This window comes from Peromyscus eremicus, chromosome 1 (assembly GCF_949786415.1).
Source record: "Peromyscus eremicus chromosome 1, PerEre_H2_v1, whole genome shotgun sequence".
Taxonomy (NCBI): Eukaryota; Metazoa; Chordata; class Mammalia; order Rodentia; family Cricetidae; genus Peromyscus; species Peromyscus eremicus.
This window is the reverse complement of record NC_081416.1, coordinates 48,293,820-48,307,800: the sequence shown is the minus strand read 5'-3', so window position 1 is coordinate 48,307,800 and position 13,981 is coordinate 48,293,820. Positions and strand designations below refer to the sequence as shown.

The following is a 13,981-nucleotide window of genomic DNA, read 5'->3' as shown; positions in this document are numbered from 1 at the left end:
TTCATGGAGAATATTTCAGAAGTGACTGTATTTATTCTTGTGGGGTTAACAAATACCCCAGAGCTTCAGGTCCCCTTATTTATCATTTTCACTCTCATTTATTTGATCACACTGGTTGGGAACCTCGGGATGATCATGTTGATTCTCCTAGACTCCCGACTCCACACTCCCATGTACTATTTCCTCTGTAACCTCTCCCTTGTGGACTTTGTTTATGCTTCAGCAGTCACTCCCAAAGTAATGGAAGGGTTTCTAACAGAACAGAAGGTCATATCCTTTAACGCATGTGCTGCCCAGATGTTCTTCTTGATAGCCTTTGCCACTGCTGAAAGTTTCCTCCTGGCCTCAATGGCTTTTGATCGTCATGCAGCAGTATGTAAGCCCCTACATTATTCAAGCTCCATGACAAGGACCACATGTGCCCTAATTGTTACCTGTTGCTACATCAATGGACTTCTGCAATCCTCCATCCATGTTGCTTTCACTTTCCACCTCTCCTTCTGTCATTCCAATGTGATTAATCACTTTTTCTGTGACATTCCCCCAATACTTGCTCTGTCCTGTTCTAATATTCACATAAATGAGATTATAGTCTTTATGTTGGCCACATTTGATGTTGTTTTTGCCCTTGTGGTTATCTCGAACTCTTACTTACTTATTTTCATTGCAATCTTGAGGATTCGTTCAGTAGAGGGCCAAAAAAAGGCCTTCTCAACCTGTATATCACACCTCACCACTGTTTCTCTCTTCTATGGGACAATCATCTTCATGTACTTACAGCCCAACTCCAGTCACTCTATGGACAGAGACAAAATGGCATCTATGTTCTACACCATGATCATCCCTGTGTTGAACCCTCTGGTCTACAGCTTGAGAAACAAAGAAGTCAAGAATGCATTCAAGAAAGTTGCTGGAAAAATGCTGTCTTCATGGGGCCTAGTCAACTAACTAAAGCTTTTTCAAGGCATGAAAAACTTCATTGAGCCTGTATTGTCTAATAATATCTTCAATTGTAATTATTTCTTATCTGTGATTTTCATATGAAACTTCATTGTTCATTTTTTGGGGAATATAATTTATAGTAAATTGTGATCATCTTACCAGAAACAAGATTTAATTCAGTTCAAAACCAAAATTGTAATACCAGGTATACTCAACATCACATACTCCTCCACATAGTTGGTATAAAGTGTCTTAAAAGCATGAATATATTTATTATGCTCTCTTCTTTATCTATTCTCTGCTGACTCTCTAAGACATTGTCTTTCCTATTTACCAGATCAGATCTCATATAAAATGCTATTCCTCTCTCTGTTACTTCTCAACTCACTTACACCAAAATGGTATCTTTTTATTATCATAATTTTTTATTTACTAAGGATATGTGCTAACATTTGAAGATTTCAAGATTCTCTATTGATAGAGAATATTTGATATTTGTCTTTCTAGATTTGGGTTAACTAATTCAACATTATCTTTTCTCGTTACATCCATTTACCTACATGGTTCAAGTTTTCCTTTTTATTTACAGTTGAATGGTATTCCAGAGTATATCTACAATATCTACATTATCCATTCATTATTTAAAAGGATTTTAGGTAGTTTCCATTTCCTAAGTATTGTGAATAGAGCATCAATGAACATAACTTTGAAAATGTCTGCGGAATAGGATGTTGAGTCTTTGGGCATATGCCAAGGAATAATATATCTTGATCATATGTATAGTATGGCTTGATCATACCATTTTTAGCATTCTGAGAATTCTCTGTACTGATTTCCATAGTGGCTACACATGTTTAAAAACTCACCAACAGTAAATGAATTTTCCCTTTTCCTTGCACCTTTTTTAGTATTTGTTATTTTTAACTCATTGACACAGGAAAGGACATTGAATAGAATACTAATAACACAGACTAAAGACATAATAAATGCCATCTCATAAAACTGAATGCTTCTCTATGTCAACGTACACCATCATTGAGAAAATAGACAGCATATATAATCAGAAAAGATCTTTTCAAATTATACTACTCATAGAGGCTATCTAATGCATGTATTAAAAAAACTTCCTAAAGGATGAAAATCAAGAAATAAATAACCCAACTGCAAATGAATTATAATATTAAACATAATTCTCAAAGATTATATGCAAATGGCCAAGAAACATTTAAAGAAGTCTTCACCATTCTTAGTCATCAGGAAAATTCAAATTAAAACTATTTTGAGATTTCATTTTACAAGAGCCAGAATGGCGAAGAACAATGAAACAAAGGACAGCAAATATTGAGGAAGCATGTGCAGAAAAAAACAGGAACACTTATTCATTGCTGCTGGGGATACAAGCTTGTACAGCTCTTTTGGAAATCAGTGTGGTGCTACCTCAGGAAGTTGAGGATAGGACTACCTCAAGACACAACTATATCATGTTTGGGCATTTATCCAAATGGTTATATATCCTACTTCAGAGAAACTTGCTTATCCATGTTCACTACTTCTCTGGCTACAGCCTAGAAGTCCATGAATTAATGATTGTATAATGAAAATGTGATACATTTACCTAAAAGACTATAATTCTGCTGTTATGAGAAATAATATTATGAAATTTACATGTAAATCATCATGAGTGCATTAAAACAGAACAAAAAGGATTCTGATATATGTGAATTTTAGCTTTCAAGAGTTCAGTATGGAAGGCCTAAACATCACAAGATATTTCCAAGGCTCCTGGTTATTCTTCACAACCTTTTCTGATGACAGCATTTACATAAATTGGAGATCTCCATCTGGTCCATCCCCAACAAGATCAGGGAGTAGCATGGAAGAGGGGTAGGAAAGATTGTAGGATTCAGAGAACATGGAGAATGTGGTCTACTGAATCAACTAATCAAGACTCATATGGGCTCACAGAAACTGAGGTGGCAAGCATGGGACTTGCAGGAGTCTGCACATGGTCGCTAAGTATATGTTATGTATATTTACGGCTCTTATTTTGGTATTTCTGTAAGACTCCTAGCAGTGAGAACAGGGCTCCCAGGGGCATCCCCAAGTAACCCAGCATTTAGCAGTCTGTCTTTGTTCTGTATGCTTAGTGTTTTGATTATTATGTGCCAAGAGGACTTTCTTTTCTGTTCCAATCTATTTGGTGTTTTGTATACTTTTTGTTCTTTTATATGCATCTTCCTTAGGTTAGGGGAAATTTATTCCATGATTTTGTTGAAAATATTTTCTGGGCCATGGAGCTGGAATTCTTCTCCTTCTTCTCTTCTTACAGTTCTTATGTTTGCTCTTTTCATAGTGTCCCAACTTTCCTTAATGTTTTGCATCAGGAATTTTTTAGATCTATCATTTTCTTTGACCAATGTATCCATTTATTTTTATCATATCTTCAATGCATGAGATATTCTCGTCTATTTCTACTATACTATTGGTGATGCTTGCCATTGTAGTTCCCTGCTTGAATTTCTCATTTGTTTCTTTCTGGAAAATTCCTTCAGTTTGTGTTCTCTTTATCACTTTTATTTCCTTTTCAGATCTTAAACAGTTTTATTAGTTTCTTCCACTGTTTGTGTTTTCTGACATTTCTTTAAAGGTTTATTTACTTCCTCTTTAAAGACCTCTATCATCTTCATATAGTTGGCTTTAAGGTCTTTTTATTGTGCTTCAGCAATGTTGGAATATTCAGGGCCTGCTGTGGTAGGTTAGCTTGGCTGTAGTGGAGATATATTTCTCTAGCCGTTATTGATTGTGTTCTTATGCTGGCTTCTACACAACTAGGTTTGATATGATTATAGGTCTTAGTGCTTATTTGTGAATTTGTCTTTGTTGGGTGGGTGTTTATTTCTTGGTTTCTCTTTCCTCTATATTTTCAGGGTATGATGGCTGTGTTTTGCCTGTTTTCCTGGCCTGCTCAGCTGGTGTTTTCACAGTAATATAATTGCAAGGGCACAATGAGAATAACTAGCCTCCCCTAAGTTTTTAATGATGTTTTATTCATTATCTGATAATTTCCTATACTGATACAATGTGTCTTGAGCATATCTATCTATCTACTGCTACCTCTCTTCAAACCTTCCCAGTGTCCCTCACCTTGTCTCCCAAGTTTATGACCTCCTTATTCCACTGTCATTAATAATCTCCTGAATTCAATTAGTAGAGTTTCCCAGAGGCACATGGGTGCCCACAGCTTTAATTACTTCTTTCCTAAAAAGAAGAATAGGAGCTACAGATACTACCATGAATAAAATCTCCAGAGGTGTCCATGTCTACACAGTTTTTCTTGGTCTTCATGTTTTAACTTCTTAAATAACAACATTCTTAATGTCATGTTTCAGAAGAGTTTATCTATGCAGTTGAATGGTAGTCACTCTTACCTCTTTCATGGCCACCACTTGAGTAAGGATTTTCTGTCAGTCTTCATACATGGTTAAAAAAAAAAATTCCAAGGTAACAGCTATATTGACAGAATTTAAATTGGTATGATGTCCTGTAGACCCTTCTTCTTTTTCTTAAGTCAGAAACAATAGATTATATGAGATATAAAATCTTCTAATTTTTGTTTTGTAAGTAAGGCAAGTATGTGGCCTTCCTTGAAAGAGTAAGAATTAATAGAGGCTCAGAAGTGGATGCATATTACTGCTCTTTCTTCATTTTTCCATGTAACAGAGAACATGAATGTGTTCTATAACTACCCGAAAAGAACTGTGTAACCAGTTCTATGGCTGACTTAATTAAGTCACATTCACACTGTGGGATTTACTGTTCTTTCTTCCAAACAACTGGTAGCCTTATACATTGCATAAACTTTGACAGTGAGGGGTGTAGCTCATGGAAAAGTAGTTGGGAAGAAAAATCTACTGTGAGTTATGTTAAAGGAGAAAGGGATGATGGAAAAAGTTTCTTAAAACAAAAACTAGAGTGAGTTTAATGGTATGAATGTATAAAGTTCCATTTTAGGAAATTCAGGTAGTCTCTTAACACATCATGTATATGAACCAAGAACTAAGACATTCTGAATAGCTGCGATTTTTGGCAATTTCCCATTTTCATTCCTATTATGGCAGATAAACATGCAAAAAAAAATTAAACTGATCTGTAAATTTAAAAAAATGTTGTATGATTCAATACGATCCTATATAGATTTTAACAGTTTCCCTACAGTTACATTGAAGTTATCATTATATTTGCATAGTTTAGAAATGATGAGGCTTGATGCAGACATGAGTCTTAAAATACTTTGGATATTTTTCAAAGTGAATAAATAACTTTAGAAGATCAGGTAACTTCTTAAATGCTGTTTCTTCAATGATAATACAATAAAAATAATAGTAATAATACACATTCCTGTATAAATCTCCCTTTAATTGGTCTTGGTGACTTTGTTATGGTGTGACAAGATGAATGAAAGGATAAGTTGATGGAAAGTAGACTTTTGTCAAATGAAAGATATCCCTTTAATGTAAGAAACTGAGGAAAACTGGGTGACAGGGAATTGCAGGAGAGGCATTCAGTGTGTTCAGAAGAACCAAGAATATGCTGAAGAGGATAGCCACTCGGTGGTGTAAGTGAGGAAAAAAGGCAACACGAGGAGGAAAAGGACAGAATGACCTGCAGCTGAGGCACTACTGGAAAGCCTCCACCTAAATCAAATCACCACAAAAGCCAGGCCACTCTTCTATCCAAACATACATGGAAGGTAACACTCTCTGGATAGGCTCAAAGCCAATATTTTACTGTCTTTTATAGGACTGTGTTATTATATATTATATTATATTATATTATATTATATTATATTATATTATATTATATTGTCACAAATATATTATTGAATAGATATAGGAATATATATTATTAGAATATATACAGAAATATATAATTATTGGAATATATATATGTGTGTGTGTGTGTGTGTGTGTGTGTGTATGTGTGTGTGTGTGTGTGTATAATAGGATCACAATAATACCTCAAGTTGAATTGAATACACTGTTTACTTTTCAGTGTTCAGGGAAGGTGGGCCAGGTCAAATGAAACACAAGTAGTGAATAGACCAAAATGCTAGGTACGCTATAATTGATGATTATCTGCCTGAAACTTTCAGAAATGCATCAAGCTGAAATTGGTGCCATCGCCTGAGTTATTGCACATCTACTACACATAGAGAATGCTTCATCTCTTACCTAGGTATCCTGCGTTCGCTGCTCAGCTCATATTGTCATTAGTAAAATACTTTAGAAATAAATCCACAACAAAGAGTCAGGATAATTTTAATAGAGTTTGATAGGAAAAACAATAATGCAGGCAACTTGCAAATCTAGTAGCTTCTTGTAGGAGGAAGATGGACAAAAGGGAGAGAGAAAAATCATACTGTTTTGAGTTATGTTCATGAAATTTGTTGTGTTCTACAATGGTGGTCCTTAGGCAGCTACATTGAGGAAGAAGAGGAGGGTTTCCGAGAAAGACTGAAAAAGTCCAGAGTTTCTGATAATATATGCTTAGGGTAGTACCAAAATATAGATAAAGAAAAAGGGAAAATATGATCACTGCAAAGCCACAGTACTTATTTCAGAGGAAACCCTATTTCTGGTCCTTGTGTCCCAGGACAAAAAAAGACACCTGGAACATATACTTAGAAATATTAACAGAACTCTGAAATTCAAATAATGCTGAGTTCTTGCCAATTTAGGCATGTAGCTATATTTTATGCTATATTGAATTTAATTAAAATTCTGCCTTTAATCCCAGCATTCGGGAGGCAGAGCCAGGTTGATCTCTGTGAGTTCCAGGCCGGCCTGGTCTACAGAGAGAGATCCAGGACAGGCACCAAAACTACACAGAGAAACCCTGTCTCGCAAAACCAAAAAAAAAATTCTGATTGGACTCTGATACTTGGGAATCATCATGGGTTAAATAAAGCCAATGACTCAATGCAAATAATGGCATTTAATACATGAGTAATATGAATAAGTTACTCAATTTTTGTGCTCCATAATTTACATGAAAGCATTAATCAACAAATTCTAATATTGTTGAGAAGATACATAGAATGGATATCTATAGGACTGTCTAGAACAGTCCTTGGAAATGGAGCAACAGAGAAAGTGAGCTTTTCATAAGCTCAGGAGTGAATTGGGACATCATCCACACAGTATCTATCTCTGTTTATGGAATATAAAAATCTAAAGTTGGGTAACTGATCCCTTAATAATCTTTAAATTCTAGCCACATGTAACATTCTGTATAATTACAACATCAAATTTGTTGGGGCAAAGATATATTTTCTATACAATCTCAAAGTACACATTGTTGTTCAACAAAAGAATATGCCCATACTTATGCTTCTTAATTTTAATTCTTGTTTATCATTTTCTTATATTCCCATAGGTGCTTAAGGACTATTTCATGATTGAAAGCTGACACTGATGGAGAACAGGACACAAGTGATACAGGTTTTCCTCCTGGGAATCACTGATGACCCAAGCCTACAGCTTCCCCTCTTCATCAATTTCCTCTTTATCTACTCCATCACGCTTTTGGGGAACCTGGTGATGATTCTCTTGGACTGCAGACTCCATTCTCCTATGTAATTTTTCCTGTGTAATCTGTCCTTGGTTAATTTTTGTTACACTTCAGCTGTCACCCCCACATTCATGACTGGGCTTCTTATAGGAGACAAGGTCATTTCCTACAATGACTGTGCTGCTCAGATGTTCCTTTTTGTAACCTTTCGTACTTTGGAAAGTTACCTGCTGGCCTCAAAGGCCTGTAATAGCTATAGGCAGCAGTGTGTAAGCTCCTATACTATGCCACCCCAATGACTACAAGTGTGTCTCTTTCTATAGGTTCCTATTTCTGTGGTTTCCTGAATGCCTCCATCCACAATTGGAACACTTTCTGTCTTTCCTTCTGTGGGCCCCATGTGATTCATCACTTTTTCTGCAATATTCTAGGAGTTATTGTTCTTGCTTGCTCTGTCAGATATGTCACTGAGCTGGTTCTTGTTTGTGCAGTGAGCTTCAATGTCATTTTTGCTGTCTTAATTATCTGATATCCTACATATTTATGCCCCAAACACAAGGACACCCACATATGTAAAAGAAACATTACTAAAGCTTAAACCACATATAAACCCCCACACATTAAGAGTGGGAGACTTCAACACCCCACTTTCACCACTGGACAGATCTCCCAAAACGAAACTTAACAGAGAAATAAAGGACTTAACTGATGTCATGACTCAAATGGACTTAATCGATATATACAGAACACTCCATCCTAACAAAAAAGAATATACCTTCTTCTCAGCACCCCATGGAACCTTTTCTAAAATCGATCACATCCTTGGCCACAAAGCAAATCTCAACAGATACAAAACAATTGGAATAACCTCCTGTGTTCTATCAGACCACCATTGTTTAAAGTTAGATTTTAACAACAACAAAAACTACAGAAAACCTGCAATCTCATGGAAACTGAATAATGCTCAACTGAATCACCAATGGGTTAAGGAAGAAATAAAGAGAGAAAGTAAAGACTTCCTAGAGATCAACAAAAATGAAGACACCACATACCCAAACTTATGGGACACTATGAAAGCAGTGCTAAGAGGGAAATTCATAGCACTAAATGCCCACATAAAGAAGTTGGAGAAATCTCACACTAGTGACTTAACAGCACACCTGAAAGCTCTAGAACAAGAAGAAGCAAAGTCTTCCAGGAAGAATAGACGCCAGGAAATTATCAAAGTGAGAGCTGAAATCAATAAAATAGAAACAAAGAGAACAATATAAAAAATTAATGAAACAAACAGTTGGTTCTTTGAGAAAATCAACAAGATAGACAAGCCCTTATCCAAACTAACAAAAGACAGAGAGAGAGAGCATCCAAATCAACAAAATCAGAAATGAAAAGGGGGACATAACAACAGACATTGAGGAAATCCAGAGAATCATCAGGTCATACTTCAAAAACCTCTATTCCACAAAACTGGAAAACCTAAAAGAAATGGATAATTTTCTGGATAGGTACCACATACCTAAGTTAAATCAAGACCAGATAAACTATTTAAATAGTCCAATAACTCCTAAGGAAATAGAAACAGTCATTAAAAGTCTCCCAACCAAAAAAAGCCCAGGACCAGATGGTTTCAGTACAGAATTCTACCAGATCTTCAAAGAAGAGTTAATACCAATACTCTTTTTTAATTGTTCCACACAACAGAAACAGAAGGAACATTACCAAACTCCTTCTATGAGGCTACAATTACCCTGATTCCTAAACCAAACAAGGATGCAACAAAGAAAGAGAACTACAGACTGATCCCCCTCATGAACATTGATGCAAAAATACTCCATAAAATACTGGCAAACAGACTCCAAGAGCATATCAAAACAATTATCCACCATGACTAAGTAGGCTTCATCCCAGGGATGCAAGGGTGGTTCAACATATGAAAGTCTGTCAATGTAATACACCATATAAACAAACTCAAAGAAAAAAAAAAAACATGATCACTTCACTAGATGCAGATAAGCATTTGACAAAATCCAACACCCCTTCATGATAAAGGTCTTGGAATGATCAGGAATACAGGGAACATACCTAAACATAATAAAGGCAATTTACAGCAAGCCAACAGCCAACATCAAATTAAATGGAGGGAAACTCATAGCGATTCCACTAAAATCAGGAACGAGGCAAGGCTGTCCGCTCTCCCCATACTTATTCAGTATAGTTCTTGAAGTTCTAGCCAGAGCAATAAGACAACATAAGGAGATTAAGGGGATACAAATTGGAAAGGAAGAAGTCAAGCTTTCCCTATTTGTAGATGACATGTATAGTATACTTGAGTATAAGTAGTATACTTATATGAGTATGACAAGTAGTATACTTGAGTGACCCCAAAGATTCCACCAAGGAACTGATACAGCTTATAAACACCTTCAGCAACATAGCAGGATACAAGATCAACTAAAAAAAATAAGTCCATAATATTTATATCTGACATAAATCAATTGTTCTCAGGTATAGGCTTATGAAGAATTATCTTGAGATTTTTGTGATGCAGAATCCTAAGATGTCACTCCAAATGACTTAATTTCACATGGTTTTGATGATACAGAAATCTTGAATCTTGAGGTTAAAATAATTTAAATGATGGAGTTTCCATAATGAGGCAAAGAATATTATTTGATCTAATTACTACTGAATTGCATAAACCAAATACAGAATACAGCCAACAAAAATTAATTTACAGGTTAATTAGTGTACTTCATAACTTATATAGTTCTAAGTAACAGCATATGAATTTTCTGACTACTTAAGCAGTATTTTTCTTAAAGAAAATATTTCTGAAATAGTGGTAAATAATTAAGTGAAAAGGAACAAACAGAACATTTCTTCTAACATATCTATTCCTTTCCTGCATTCTAGATAGTATTTAACCACATCTCTTGCCTATTTTACAAAGCAATATTTTCCATTACTGTATTTCTGTAGTTTTTTTTGTAAATATCCTACTGAATCTAGACAATGGGAAGTATACAAGTTCATTACTTATTAGAACAGAAGCCATCAGAAGGATGAAAATGACAATGACCTCTTCCTTTCATTACTAAATAATACTTTGAATTAGATGAAGATATGGAATTTAAGAACACTAGCAATGGGATGTTCATTTTAGAGAGCTGCCAAGGGAATGTTTCATAAAGGAATTCAATACCATAGTTAATATGGAACTACATTAATTATGATCACTGGAACTGATACCCAGAGGGAATTATACTGGAACTGATACCCAGAGGGAATTATACATTCCTGATAGTAAGAGCTCTCTATCAGCCTCCTTGTCATCTACCAAGCTTGGTATTTACAGGCATTATTAAATGATTAGTCAACAAAAGAATTTCAATTAAGTAACAAATAAATTAATTACTTAATTGTTTAATGATTATAAAAAGGAATAAATGAGTGTCTGAGTGAGAGGAAGCACACAGACCTAACGAATGAGTAAACAACAAGTTGGACTCCCTGTTAGTGATCGACAGACTAGGGGGCTGATTATTCTATGCTCATAAAGAGGGGAAAACTCTGATATTACAGGATAATATCCTTTCCTCTTCTATACCACTGAATTGTAAGTTGTGTACTTTTTCATGTTTTATTAATTAAGCCCAGAACTTATCTCCAAACATATCCTTTACCTTGAATGCTGAAACTGTTTCTTAAGAATATTAGAAAAATGATGAGTTTGAGACAAACCAACAATAGCACTAAACATCAAGATGCTTGATAGGAGAATCTGTACTGGAAAAAAATGTAGTAGAGGAATACAGCCCATCTTTGAATCTCCACTACCTAATGGACAGAATGTAACTAGAGGTGATGTGAACTGGCATCCATCTAGGGGATTCAGGTATAGTGCTACATACTGACAAAGAGTATTTTTATTTTTCAAAGATACCTCAGAAAAGGGATTGTCAGCCTCAGAAAAACCAGATTTTTAGTACTCAATGCATTCTCTGTGGAATTCACATGAGAGGCAAATATCTAGAAAACATCAATGGCTGCCTTGTATTCATAACAAAATTGTGTCGTTAACTCTTCAATATGAAATATTTTCAACTATATTAACATAGTAGTTAAAACCAAAGAACTCTGACAAAAAGGGAGCAATAGAAGTATTTATTTTCTTGAACTGTCCTAACATTTAATGGGCTGGGATATCTGAAGTATTAAGCACAATGTTTGCTCTACTGCATAAAAATAAATGTAGAAGTGTTTTGGCACAGCCGTATCTGATGGGAATGGCAAAAGTCATAAGGCCAGCACAGCTGCTTTACAAAGATCCAGCAAAACTGAGCCACATGATAACTGCTGTGCCGAATTTCGTTTTCATCTCCATCTGCTGCATAATTGAGGAGCTTTTAATATTTGTACAATTTGGGAATATTGGATGGACGGGAAATTTCGTATGGATCATTTATGTCTTCTTCCAGGAGTACTGCTTCTAACCTTTCAAAGGAAAGTCCTGAACATACTATGTCTCCCACTTTTAGAGAGATATCTTTATCTACCTGAAGGTCTTCCTGTGTCTTGGAGGTTATGACACATATGAAGAAACAAGAGGTCCTTTTATGAGGCTCTGAAACATTTTTTGAGACATCTGTCCCTGTACTTAGGAACAAAATATTCAAAACAAAGTAAGCTTAAAAATGTCAACATGATTTGGTGGGCTAGAGGAGTTGGGCACAGATAAGACTGCAAGCCTCTTTCCATTGTTCATTCAGGCAGTTATGTAGCATATATGGCAACAAAGTCAGATTAGCTGAAGATACCTCTGCTCTCCACAGAGAATTACATTGATGAGCAATGAATAGAGTGGAAGGATGATAAAAGAATGAGATATCAGGACCCCCCTTTCTTAGAAAAGTTAGCAATACAGACCCATTGTGATGTCATATGACCAGGGAGTAACAGAATGCCAGGATTAGACATATAGACAAGTTCTATAAAGATATAAAATATAAACATTGTATTATGCCAAAATTTGAATAATAACTGCAGTAGCTTGGCCAGAGGAATTTTTTAGAGGGGGGACTCTGACCATTAAGAGTTAACAATACATTACTTAGGACATGGCAATATTCCCATACTGTCTTGCAGAATTTGTGTTGACCTAGTATCCTTGAAGCAACCAGAGCTACCAGCCTGTCATATGCCTCTATTCTTTAAAAAATTGTGTTATGTGGTTAATGAATAAAAATGATAACTCTATCAATGATGTCATACCTGAGGGAAAATAATTGGAAATGATAACTCTGTTCTGTCATAGTTTATGAATGATGAGTATAATATGAGCAAGAGGAAGTAAAACACATGTCCAAAACCAAAAATGATATGATCTATGTTTTGGAACATCATGAATGTATCCTTGCTTATTAAATTCTGTATAAATAAAGAAACACTCTGGCTGCTAGTCAGTCAGGCTGTGAGATTCTCACCACCACCATGACCTGGCTTACCTCCATCCCCCGTCAATTCTTTACATCCTCTGCTGGCACCTGTTCACCACCAGGTATGGCTCCAGGCAATGTTTGTTTTATGGTTAGTAAAAACAAACAAACAAACAAACCAGAGAATTGGTCTATGACTTATCTTTGCCTGTCAACTGCAAGATACCATTGTATTTTATCTGCATCTTTATGTTGCTGAACTTTCCAGTAGGGATTTCCAGATGGGTCCATGTTGTTCACCTAAGGATATCTTTCTGTGGCTCAAGGATATTTCTCTGTCTAGCTTTGTTAACCAAAACACTTAATGTATTTTTAACATTGAAGCCTTATTAAATATAGAATCATCTCATTTTTGTCTGTGTGGGGGTATTCAAGATGTGTGAAGATGAAAAGATGGTTCTTCTCATGAAAATTAGTATATAGAAGCACAAAGTTTTCAGAAAAGTCTTGATCCGCTAGTCTAAGCATATAAGATTCCATCCATGTATTTTTTGAAAAAAAAAACTCTCATATTTGGGCTAAAAAATACATTCATAAGTATCTGTAGTGCAAAGAATACAAAAATCCACAATGATGAGAGCTAATCTCGTGATGCACTAAATTTTGTGAGTAGAACAGACATTTAAGCTCTGACATCCCTGGGAAAACAAGGAGGAAAAACATGTTCAGGAAGAACAGATATAGGTTTGTGATTCTAGTCCACAAATAAAGGCTAACTGAAGTATCTGAGTGCTTGTGTAGTTTCTTTCCATGAGTCCCTGGGCCAGTAGTAATATAGAGCAACTGAGTCATTCACTAGGAAAAATATCAAGACAGAAATATCTCGGGAAAAAATTCTGTCACATCAATATAATATCCTATAAATATATGGAGCTTTATTCATTAAAAAATACAAAATGAGTTGCTAGATATTGTTTATCTAAAAAATATCAAACACATTACATTGATATGTGCTGAATTCTCCTGAAATAGAG

At 35.3% G+C, this 13,981-nt stretch overlaps 1 protein-coding gene and 1 pseudogene across 1 annotated transcript; both read left to right on the top strand.

Moving 5' to 3' along the window:
* LOC131897078 (olfactory receptor 5B12-like) lies at positions 1-948 on the top strand. The gene has a single exon (XM_059247964.1). It carries the CDS (start codon positions 4-6, stop codon positions 946-948), a length of 945 nt encoding a protein of 314 aa, XP_059103947.1. The 5' UTR covers positions 1-3.
* A 6,464-nt stretch (positions 949-7,412) lies between these two features.
* On the top strand, positions 7,413-8,041 carry LOC131897072 (olfactory receptor 5B3-like; annotated as a pseudogene).
* The last annotated feature ends 5,940 nt before the right edge of the window (positions 8,042-13,981 follow it).